The sequence below is a fragment of the Colius striatus genome, chromosome 2 (assembly GCF_028858725.1).
Source record: "Colius striatus isolate bColStr4 chromosome 2, bColStr4.1.hap1, whole genome shotgun sequence".
Taxonomy (NCBI): Eukaryota; Metazoa; Chordata; class Aves; order Coliiformes; family Coliidae; genus Colius; species Colius striatus.
In genome coordinates this window covers 65,358,496-65,370,597 of record NC_084760.1, presented here as the reverse complement: position 1 = coordinate 65,370,597, position 12,102 = coordinate 65,358,496, and the positions used below count along the sequence as shown (strand labels likewise).

Sequence of the window (12,102 nt, the reverse complement as noted above, 5' to 3'; positions counted from 1 at the left end):
GAATGATTAAACATGAGGATAAGCACTAAGAATGCCAGCAGATGGCAAGGGAGTGCAAACAGAGTGGGGAGTCCAGCAGAAGCCTAGACAAAGGACCAACTGGTCCTGAGTCCTCAAAACACACAGCAGCATTTCCACAGGTCAAGTGCAGCCTGAGAAAATATGTGATGGATTCGCTTGCAAGACATTTGGGAAGAACACCAAGTTATCTGAAGCCACCCTTGCCCCATACCCTTAGAGGATAAGAAGAGGCTTTCAGAGCCTCTCTCAGCCACTGCCTTAACACATGTTTAGGGGCAAGATACGAGAAATCCACGTGTGCTTGTGTTCATTCCCATGCAGATGCACCTGAATGCAAGAATCCAAGCATGCTCTATTTCCCCTTTTTCCCAGCATTACCCACCCCTGTTGACCTCATGTATCACCACACTGCTCAAACAACCCCTTCTCTCTTTGCAGAGGAACAATTGCCCACTTCCTCCCGTGTGAGGTCAGCAAAGGAGGAAGAGCAGCTGAGATCAGCAGCTGGAGCTGATTCACATGACTAAACTAGATAGAAACTTGCTAAATACTTTTAATTGCTCACTGTGGTAGCTGGTGACTAAGAAGAGTTCACAAGTGCAATTGATGGGTGCTCTACAGGAACCTCTCTGCACAACAGGCCCCAGTCCATAGTAGGAACCTCCAGCACTACTGAAACAGAAGCGGTTTGCAACATGAAGTATCTGCCTAAGCCTATGACTCTGCTTAGGCACCCACAATGTGAATAAGAAAAACAGCCATTTAGTTAGGTTGGTCTCCCCTGGCTGGCTGGACCACTGCTCCTCTCAGTCACCTCTCAAGCCTTAGTTTAGTTGTAGGAGGTTCACAGGGGCTTGCACAGACTTCTGACTACATTCAGCACTGTGTAGCATAGAAGGTAGCAGAGTGGAGTGAGAAGCCACTGCATGCACAGTGCCACAGCGACAAGAGCTAAACTGGCAGCACTTCATTCTCTTAGAACCTCTTAGCAAGATGATAACCTACCACAAAGTAGGATCTGCACTGTGCCAGGTGCTGTACAGACTCCTGATAAGAAATGGCCATTAGCAAAACAAGCAAAGTGGGGGGAAACTGAGGCAGGGACCATCTGCAGGGTCACCAACCTCTCCTGATCAGTAGTTACGAGCGAAAATGTGGCCTCCAAGTGGAAATGAGAACAAGGTGATTTGAAATACTTTCAGAATAGTTTAGGAGGAGGATAATCCTTCCCTCCAGGCTGTGCTCTAAGAGAAGGTTCAGAGCTAAAGGGACCTTTGCTCTGGGCATCTGTTTATCACATTTGTGTTGGAGGATTTGTTGTTACTGAGGTAGTTGGCCTGCTTTCACATTTAATTTAAATTCATCAGTTCATAAGTTATTGCTGGATAGATGCAACTGCCTGAGCCTTGATCCCTTTGAAAGTCACAGGTTGGGATGTGGATGAGCTACAGAGCACCTGGCAGAAGAAACAAGGAGACAAAATTCTTCAGTTGAGGGCAACCTACCAGTGTCAAACCCTTAATTCCTCCTCTACACGCTATTGCTGCCAAGTGCGTGCACAGACCCCCAGCTCTGGCCACCACTGCTGCCTTAATCTTTCCCAGGGACATGCGCTCTCAACTGTCTTCCTCCATTCCTTGTATCCCATTAAACTTGTTCAGCCACATGCCTACTCAGAAAGGGATCAGTGTCCTGTGCCTTATCTAGGTGACCTTGTGCTGTAAAGCTGCTGCTATATGAACTGCATGGTTTTCCACTTACAGAAGATGGGCTGGCGAGGTGTTCCTGCTATAGCAAGGCAGAGGAGCAGCTGAGTCCTCACTTAAACTCTTTATCCTGATCCTCCTTCCTCGGTCTGAGCTTTCTCTGCAGATTGACATATTTCAGCACCTGTAAAACGCAGGTCTCCAGCATGGAAGAAGACATTGTGCCCACCTCTTTCACCTCTAAGGCTTAAAGTCTGCTCTTGTCACTCTGCCAAAGTAACACATTTTCCCATGTACTAGTCTACCAAAAGCTGAAGTGTGATTTCTCTGTTCCAGATGAGAGTCAAAGAAACATCCTCTTGCTCAGATCCTACATTAAAGCAAAGACAATTAAATTAGCTGCCCTGGGGACCAGATTAAGGCCTGAAAAATGTAAAAATAAATCAATAACTGGCCCTACAACTATGGACACTGCTAAATGGGTCTTAATTGCTGTTTCCAAAGCAAAGGGTGGGAGAGGGAGAGAGCCGGGTGGGGGGAGGGCTGTGGGTGCCGTGGTTGGGAGCCTACCTCCCGTGGCTGTTGGCACTAGAAGGTAACTGACGGTGCTGGAGCCTGTACTTGGCTGGTCCAGTAACCCTGAGAGCATCGGGAGCAGCCTCTGCTGTGTCACCTCAGACCCGAGTGCTGAGATTAGGGGGCCCTTGTGTTACTGAACCAAGTTTGTAGTTCAGAAAGCTGACATTAGTTTAGTACAATGCTAGGTACATGGGGGGGATGTCTCATGCTAACATGCACACCCAAGTTTCAAAAGCTTCATGGACTTACACAGTTACAGGATGCATACCCACACAATTCCCAAGAATTACCCAGATATTTCCAATAAGCCCAATACATATGCAAACTACTTATGCAATGCATGTCATGTATGCTCAGTTAAATGAGGAGGGGCCTATGAGGAGTCTCTGTGGTCATTGGGAGAGATATACCCTCACTCTTCTGGCAGCTTCTGGTTTTGTCACTCTTCCCACAGGACCAGCATGTAGATCTCAGATAGTGTGTACATCTGGTTATTATAACTTGAGTCTCTGTTTCACTCCAGGTGTTCATTGTACTCAAGTTACTTTTCTTGATATGCTTTGCTGGAGTAGCTACTTTGTTAATTCTGTGCTTTGCTGATATCACTGGTGTGGAGCCTCTTTCCCTGTACAGAAGCCGAGTGCAAATCTCACATGGAGCAGAGTTGTCCCCAGTGGCGTGGGGACAGATCCCAGGGGAGCAAGTTTCAGCTTCATCCAAAACTAGCAATGCTCTGGGCTCTCTCCATGCTAAGGAGGTTGCTTGTGGCTTTGACGGAGCAGCTCGTGAGTGCCTGATGGCTGTTGGCCTAGAGCAGAGAGGCTTGTGCTTTTCTCCCAGGAAGTAACAGAGTGCTCCCTAATGAGCAGTAGTATTAATAGTGCTAGGTACTCTTATGGAAAAAAACTCTCTCAATTAACTGAGAAATGATAGCAAACACCACCAAGCCCACCCTATACAAATACTTGCTACTTTTCTTTGGGAATTGTTGTGGTGTGGAGGAATCTGTGAGTGGAAACTGGGACTGCTGTCCCTTTGCCATGTCTCATTCCAACCAGGTACCATCTCCTGGGACACTGCTTTTCTGCTCCAAATCTGGCTGCAGGAGAACTGGAGCAGCATGATGCCTCATCTGGCATCCAAGCCTGGAAAATGAGTCAGATCCTTTTCTCCTTGCAGAGCCCCTGGGGTCACTGATGGGAATTTCATCCACTTTCCCTGGAACGCACGTGTAGGTCACTTCCTTCAGATCAGTACAGATCTGGTATGTGGGGCACTCTGCAAGGCTCTTCCTACTGGCTCTGCTCCACACAGCCCCCTTGGGTAGGTACCCGTAAAACTCCCTATCTCTCTCCCCTAAACCTCATATCTCCACATCAAGGGATGCAAGACAGTGAGTCCATCTTCTCCCCACAGACACCCACATACAAGTCAAGAACATCCTGAGGGGTCAGTGCCCATTTCTTAGGGATTAGATTTCCCCCTGAATCTCCAAGCACATGACTGTTACTCTCCCAACCTCCACACCACTTCCCAGTGTTACATCACATACTTATGTGCCCATCCTTGTGGGCAGTTCCCACGGATCACGGAGCAAAAGTCCCTGTCTGATGCAGGACGTATGTGGCTGTCACTGAGCCAGAGCTTTGTGGCTGGGCTTGGAGATACGTGCTCACCCTCATCAGAAGACAAACTCTGCATCAGAGCTGTGATGATTCAGGGGGGTTTTAGGGTGATTTTCATTCTTTCCTCCCAGCCAATAAGAGCACTCAGAGGCACATCCTCCCAAGCAGGAAGCAGGACAGTCCCTCCTCTCTCTGGCAGGCTCCTCTTCTGAAGGGGCTGAGATGGCAGTGAGCTTCACCTGCAGCTTCGCCGCACTGTGCTGTTTAGCGCTCTGGAGCTTCACCACGACTTCAGGTGGTAAGAGTGGCAAATCATTTCTGTTTTCTTTGTGGTTTAGGTCCTGAGAGTGCTGCTTTGTAACACATTGGTAACTAAGAGCCCATCCCCAACTGCTGTCCATGCTGGCTCAGCACTGCAGGGTTCAGGCTGCAGCTGCAAATCCAACTGCTTAAAAGACATTAGGCCCTTGTAGCAAACCGTGTTATCCAGAGACATCATCTGAGGATTTTAAAGCCAACTGATGGTTTTAACTTATCTGCCAGTGTTTAAACTCTGCATGACCTTGATTATTAAATCTAAAGACTGTGGGTAACAATTTGACTGCTAAGTACAGATGGGCACTTGAGTGCCTATTAGCTGACTTTAATGAAACATTACTCGGTATCGTTTCTTTCTTTGCTGAGCAAGGAAACTCTTCTGATTGCAGCTGGCCTTAAATCTTTCAAATGGGAGCTGCAGACAGGAGTGTTTTCTCTCTGAAGGTTTTAGTTCTTCAGTTGTACTTTGGCTCCCATACACAGAAAGTACTAATGCACTCAGGGATGGTGTTTGGTTAGCCAGTAGCTTTTTGTTTCCACTGCGGTTTCCTTTTTGGGTGGCAGAGGCATGCAGGAACCCTGCTGTGTCTCTACATTTAAGATAAAGCCTAGCCTTGCTCCTACTAATGGGGAGGAAGTTGCAGGCTGGGAGAGGGTATCCACAGGACTGCACTTGCACTGCAGGAACAGGGCCCCCAAATTGTCCCTCAGTGAGGAAGACAATGAGAGCCTCTTAATATAGCATTCAACTTATCTCTGCAAGAACAGCCTTCTCTTCCTTGGGAACAGGCAGTTGCCTGTGAACTCAGAGCAAGAAACTCTCATCCAACAGGAGGAGGGTGGACAGATTTTCCTCCTCTCTCTTCACATTTCCAAGCCAGAAGCAAGGATGGAGTTTAATATACACAGACTCTGGCCCCAAGCATCTCCCTGTAGAGCCATAAGAGCTGTTTTCCCAGGTCATGAGATTGCATACTTCGGGTCTCTGAGTCTTCTAGGTGCCTGGCCAAGTCATGCAGTGCCTCTGCCTCCACCCAGGCCTGGATGACAAGTGTTTCACCAAGACTGGCATGCCTAGAGTCCTGTACCCTTATCTAACCCTCTGGACCATTCTGCTCTGCTCCTGGAGTGGGGGCATCGCCCGACACATGTTCAGCTTTAAGGTAATGGCCCTCAAGGGCCAAGCTAGGGAAAAAGCTGTCAAGAAAGGTGCCTCATAGCAGAGAGCTTCTGGGTTTTGGAAATACAGTGGTGCAAACTATACAAAAACCATGCAAAACTGATTTTGGGCCAGTGACCACCTTGAAAGAGAGTCAAAGCACGTAAAGAAAAGCAAATCGTAGCCTTGAGGAATCAGAGGAAAACAGGGAGGTAAAGTTCTCTCATGATGGGCTCAATAGATTTTTTTTTTACCCACTTTGCTGTGGTACGAGTCATTTTCAATACCGAGGTGCAATATTTCAGAGGCCTTGGCTGGATCTACTAGGCACTGAAGTCAGGAACAAGGGCATTTTAGACTCTGAGCCTTGCTTTGCAGAATATATTTCTTAGTTCTCTGCCCATACACAACAGTGACTTCAGCCAGCCTCACTCACCCTGCCACCTATGCCTCAAAAAGACGTCATTGTCACTCAAGAGGTGTTGAGGGCTATTAAGCAGCAAAGAGACTTTGTGTTAAGATTGAAAAATCCTGTGGTTATCTCCTCCTCCTACACAAGACAGTATCTACTGTCAACACCCTCACCACTGACACATCTGGTTTGCCAACAGGCGTGAGAGAGTAGAGTCAAGCAAAGTTCTGGAGAGCAACCAGAAGAGCCCAAGCCAGTGACCTGCTCTCAGCCTGACGGCCTGTCTCAGTTGCTAGGTGAGCTCAGAAAGAAGCTGTTAGGTTGGTAATTGATGGTATCCCTGAAGAAGACAACAGCTCGCTTTATGGATAAGGCCCAAACCAAGGCCTTGTTCTGCCTCAAGCTTCCAAGTTCAGGCAGGTCCTGCGTGGCCCTCTGGTATCTCCTGTGGGTCCTACTACCTGAACTCCCAGGCAGACTCACTGTTCAGGACAAGGGAACAAATAGATGCTTTGGAAAGTCTTAACCAGGAGCTGAGCACTGGATAAAATGTGCTGCCTGAGAACTACCTGCATTTTCATGAGTTTCTGTGACTCTTGAATCTCAACCTTGCTGCAGGGGGGAAATATCATCCCATACAAAGTAGTCTCAGGACCTGTAAGTGGATTCTGGGCTGTTAGATGAGAAAAGAATTGCAGCTTGCCCAGCACTGGCTGCACACACAGTCCCAACTTAAATCAGGGACATGGGACAGGAAGGCTTGTCACCTCCACACCAGACACAAGGCTAGTTGCAGAGCACCTGCTCCGCTCAGGCACATGGCCTGCGCCTCTCAGCTCCCACTTGCAAGAAAACATGGGGATCATTAAGGTAGCTGGTCTCTCAGCCAGGAAGAGGTGTGGATTTGGACATCCTTGAGTTGAGATGGGTCTTCTTGTCTGATCAACACTTCTAAGCCCTGTGAGGTTTTACAAAGGGGTGCAGCAATCACCACCTGCAGGGGCTGGATGCAATACTGTAACAAGGATGGACATAAGCAACTCCAAAGCTGAATTCTTGCAGCCTCCTGTACTGACAATGGCATTTAATGCTTGCTTGGCTTCCTTTAAATAGACTGGCAGGCCTTGGCATCAGCAGTGGCTGCACAGCAAGTTGCATGGGTTGAGGAAATTTTTTTTGGCTCTTGTTTGTCTTTCAGAAGTGGGAAAATGGAGGAGAAAGCAAATGTAAAAGAGGAGGAAAGAAATGACATCAACTTCTTTTAAATTATTGAAAAAAAACCCCAAGCAAGGTATGGGGAAATTAGCCACACACAGCCTAGTAAGAATATACAGAAGTAAGGGCTGTGTGGAAAGAAGTGCTCAAAGTTGAAAGGTTGTGGATTCCCTCCTTCACCTCCCAAGTCTCCATTTCCTACACACTTTGCTCTTCCACTTCTGGGCTGTGGTAAGACAGTCCTTGGCATTCGGGTCAGGGCAACAGCATTTCAGCATCCAAAGCAGCCCATTCTGCAGGACAGAGGGGAGTTAGTCAAAGTGTGCCCCAGGCCCTTCCCTGCCAAGCTGGAGAACAGGGACATTATCTCCTTTGTCGTCACTAAGGAGGGTATCTTCCCCCCACCTTTACCACTACCTACATCCCCCTGACATAAAAACCTCAAGATGCCATCAAGAGATTAAGGGGAGGTGGGAAAGACTGATGTCTGCATGTTAAACTTAACCATGCCCACTAAGAGCAGCAGGGCTTGTGCTAGCCAGTGTTTAATGTATTATCAAAATTATACTGTACTCAGAGAAAAATATCTAGATTACAACTAGATTCAAAGTTGGGCTTTCTGTGAGGCAAGAGACATTCTAAATAATATTCACAATACCCTGGCTTCTTCTAAGTTACTTAGAGATCTACTACTTCTAGCAGCATTTGTTTTTATATCAGTTCCTTCCACAGGATCATTTCACCATTTTCAACATAAAAAGGAAAATGATTTTGTAATGGGTGCAAGCAGAGTCCTGCCAAAGCACCAGCACATTGGATACATTAGAAAGCTTGGTATTGTAGGGCTGAAGCTGCCACCCTCTCAGGCACCTGAGGTGTTTTGCACTCATGTTTTGTGTTGTTTCAGCTACATATGTACCACCACCACCTCATTCGACCACGAGACCTGGCTTCCCTGTTCCGATGAACACTGACAACCCTGGCGTCCGCAAGGCTGCTCGGTTTGGGGTTTACAGATACAACAACAGTTCCAATGACCTCTTTCTTTTTAAGGAATCACAGATAAACAAAGCCATGGTTCAGGTAAGGAGCCCAGACTCCTGGTGGGCCTCCAAACCTTTTACCAGTAGACCTTCCTACAGAGCACCCAAAAGATTGGAGCTCTGATCCTCCTCAGGACTGCTGCATGTGCACATGCCTCTATCCCATTCAACTGCTGCACAGGAATGTTCTGCCCACTTCCCTTGCAGTAGTTCAACATGAAACACTGCAATCTACACCACCACACACAATCCACAGACGTAGCTCTTGATTCCTGGCCAAAATTTTGGCCCCCATATTCCCTGACTTTACTTTAAAGGAGGAAACGACTTTCTTTAGATTGTCAGAGGGCTGAAATACATGCTCCACGTGGAAATCAGACGCACTGTGTGTGAGAAAAGAGAGCACTCCAGCTTGGACAGCTGCCACTTCCAGAGGAAAAAAAACCTGCAGCAGGTATGTATCCAACTCATTTGGGGTACTGCAGTTGATTCTTGGCCACCTCCAGCTGTATAGTCACCTTCAAAGCAGCTCTGCCATATCCCCACAGAGGTACAATCCTCCTCTGTGCAGAGCCTGCTGAGGTGAGGCAGTTATCAGTATTAAGCAGCATGAGCAGTTTTGCTGCATCCAGAGCCAGCCTGGGTCTGCAAGGAGCTGAACCAGGCACGGCCATCTAGCCCATATCCCTGGGTAACCTGTGATCATGTGCAAAAATGGAGTAGGTGCCAAATAGAGAGATTTCCTGGGTGGGGGATATCTTTACATGGGCTTTCCCACTAAGATATGATTACTTAGCAAACAGCACTTTTCCTAGGATAAAGGAGGCAGACAAAAAGATGCTGTCCTCTCCTGCCCCATCATGGCCCACAATGCTCAGACCAACCACCTCAATTTCAGCACCAATTTCCCTTTTCTTTGCAGATGCTGAGATGCTATTTTGAGGTCTGGATAACACCTTGGTTACATAAAGCATACGTCCCCATTGCTCTCTGTCACTGACTGACCTTTCCCTACGAGAGCTTGATTTCAAGGGGATCTCCCACCACAAGTTTTAAATTGCCTGGACTGTTGAGGCCAAAACTGAAGTGGGGAAGGGCTGCACAGAATCGCTACAGAGCTTTTTTCTCAAAGCATATGGTTGGTTTTGCTCATGGTTGTTGATGTTCAAAAGTGACAAAGAAAAGACCTACCTTGACTGAATGTATCGCTATCCACTTGTGTATGTTTTTTCCAAAACTAAACTGCAGATGATAGAATGTTGTCATTCCTTCAGTAGAGATCCATCCATGCTCTGGCTGAATTTCCAAGCAGTGGGAACACACTCAGGAAGCTCCATTGGTCTTGCTTTATTCTGTGATGAATTTTAACACAGCCCTGATATAAACAAGTCTAAACCACAGCACACGACTGCAACGCTGAGGAAAGCTGTACAACAATGGGATAGTTTGCTGGGGGTACACATGCACCTCCTCCCAAAATAGTCTTGAGAGTCTCTAGTGCTACAGAAAAGGTTAGACATAGCTGTCAGCAATGAGTGAAGTTCTTGAGTTATTCTTTCTTCAAGACAAGAGTATGGATAAAGCTGACTTGAAACACACCCACAACTCAGAAATTACACAGTTCAACTAGGGCTTCTACTTCAATCAAACGCTACTCTGTGCTACGAAAGGGCATCATTGCAAACACCAAGACAAATGAACCCAACCATACTTCCAAAGCATATTTTTTGCTGAGGTTAGACAATGTAGTTTTATTCAGGTTAATATAAGACATTCCATCTTTATCTGACCACAGCTTGTATTCAAGTTTAGTAGAATGGTCTTCCTCAGGTGGACGTCTACCATTCTTTCAGCCTTTGCTCTTCACACATGGGCAGATTATTACTTACACTGGACTAAGGCCTTTAATTGGAAGGATTTGGGTAACTGCTCCCTTAAAACACCAATAAAGTCTAGGCCCATGTTCAGTCATACACAAACCAGCACATATAAATGGACAGGGCCCTGAGCAAACACTTTCTTTCCCCAAATGCCTCTTCTCTTTTGTTGCCCATCTGGAGCAATATTGCAACTCCTATAAGCAATGATACCCTCACTTGCAGCCTTTACAACAACCATTCAGTCAAGAAAGACCAGGGAAGGGCTCCAGGCCAAGGACCTTTAGACAGATGGGTCTATTAAAAGCATAGCTGAAGTCCCTGCTCCAAATAATCCCAAAGCAATCCTTTGCAGGATGAATAAATCTCAAGCTCTGCTTCTTAAACATCACTTTCGATGTGCAGGCAGACCAGCAGCAGCTCAAATTCAGCATTCAGTGCTGGAGAGGCAGCTGTACTGCATCTTTCTTACCTTTTGGGGCAGTGGTCTCTTATCTGGAAAAAACAGGAAATGCTCAAAAGCAACCTCCAGAAGGGCTACAGATAGATGTAGTGTGGTGCTACAGCCATCAATCACACAAGCCACCTTTGACAGCCTGATGCCAAAGATAAGGGAAAAGAAAGCCAACAATGGTGGCTCAAGTTGTTTTACATAAAACTGTGGCCAACGTTACTGCAACACAGATGAGCTCATTGCAGCCAACATGTTGGGAAAGGAGACACACATCATCTGAGAAAGACAAATTTACCTGATGTTTAGCAGCAAAGTGTCTACTGTAACCCTACAAGAAAAGGCACACTGGAATAGCAACATTCATTATTCCCCCAGATAGACAACAGACTTTGATTGGCAGAGCTAAAGTCAATTGAGCTCTTTGTACCACTCCAGAGCATGTTGCTTAGGAAGGATTTGGGCATCTGAAGAGCTAGCACTGACCTAAAGAACTGCAGTTCAGTACCATTTAAGGACAGCGACATGCAGCAGTCAAAAAGACGTTGCTGCCCTCTGCATCTTTCCTAGATTTTATAGCAAGGTTAACTGTTGACCAGTTCAATCCAGGGAGTTCATACCCTTGCATACCCCTTGGAGCAGCTCTGACATTTCTTCCAGGCTATAAAGGCAATTAAACAAAAATAACTATTTATAGTAAAGATATAGGGCCTAAGGAGAGAAAGGAAAGCCCCAGATGCTGGAGAAAAAAGGAATAATACCAGCAGTGTCAGTAAGAGCTTCTGAGAAAAGCAAAACTGGAGTTTCAGGAGCTGTATGTTCACACAGGAGTGCTACAAACAAGCTAAAGACAGCTTCAGATCTCCCTCCAGTGTGCTGGAAGCACCAAGCTCAGTGCATGACACATTCTTGGCTCATCTGCTTGTAATGATACCTTAGCCTCCTCTAAAGAAGTTTCCTAACAGCCTGCCACGTGGAGGGGCTGGCTGCACACTGAGACCTCTGTGCACACGGAGTTACTCAAACCAAGCTAGCCTGAGTTTCAGCAGAGTTTCACAGTGCCCAGTGATTCTCAGGTCAATATCTGCAGTTGCTCAAAAGCTTTGCTATGAAATGTTTCCTCTCACACTCCTAACTTTAACTGCGTAAGAAACAAACTGCTTGCCACCAAAATACAAAGCATTGCTGACGGACTTTCCACTTTTAATTCCTTTTACATCAGTAGGACCTAGAAGGCCTTTCTATTCCAGTTGTATCCTATTTCATAATCTGACTGACTTCCAGGACCCACTGACAGCTGGGAGAGTCATGTATGCAGCTGCACAGAACCAAGACAAGGTTCAACTGGCAACAGCTACAGGAAGATACATTACTTCTGCAAACTGGGAAGGAAAAAACCCTCACATATAACTACCTACAGTCAATTACTGCTATTTTTTTCAGTCCCTACCTCAAACAAAATCAGCAAAAATTAGCTGCCCCATACATTTACTCTTTTACAGCACTCTATTTTGTAAGCAAGCTAGCTGAGAAGGCCCAAGTGTCAGCATCATCAGATCTCTGCTGTGATCACCAAGCAGACAGAAGCTTAGGAGGTCACTGTCTCATCTGCAAAGGTTACTGTCACAGAGCAGACTCAGCTTTAAAGGAATCAGATTTGCAGCAAGGCTTTGCTGTCCCTTTCATCAGGTGTTTA

At 46.5% G+C, this 12,102-nt stretch overlaps 1 protein-coding gene across 2 annotated transcripts; it reads left to right on the top strand.

Moving 5' to 3' along the window:
* The first annotated feature begins 4,116 nt into the window (after nucleotides 1-4,116).
* On the top strand, nucleotides 4,117-9,279 carry CST7 (cystatin F). 2 transcript variants are annotated; one of them, XM_061990487.1, is made up of 4 exons: nucleotides 4,117-4,226; nucleotides 7,943-8,118; nucleotides 8,416-8,532; nucleotides 9,001-9,279. In XM_061990487.1, exons 1-4 carry the CDS (start codon nucleotides 4,154-4,156, stop codon nucleotides 9,076-9,078), a joined length of 444 nt encoding a protein of 147 aa, XP_061846471.1. In that variant the 5' UTR covers nucleotides 4,117-4,153; the 3' UTR covers nucleotides 9,079-9,279. The 2 variants fall into 2 exon arrangements, with proteins under 2 accessions (XP_061846471.1, XP_010204722.1); XM_010206420.2 differs by having other exon boundaries at nucleotides 4,117-4,229.
* Nucleotides 9,280-12,102: the final 2,823 nt, after the last annotated feature.

Bases quoted from the DNA above. Each gene is read 5' to 3' on its own strand.
- CST7 (XM_010206420.2), top strand. From the start codon at position 4,154: ATGGCAGTGAGCTTCACCTGCAGCTTCGCCGCACTGTGCTGTTTAGCG. The intron at 4,230-7,942 runs GTAAGAGTGGCA...GTGTTGTTTCAG, and splicing joins CTTCACCACGACTTCAGGTG to CTACATATGTACCACCACCA. The intron at 8,533-9,000 runs GTATGTATCCAA...TTTTCTTTGCAG, and splicing joins GGAAAAAAAACCTGCAGCAG to ATGCTGAGATGCTATTTTGA.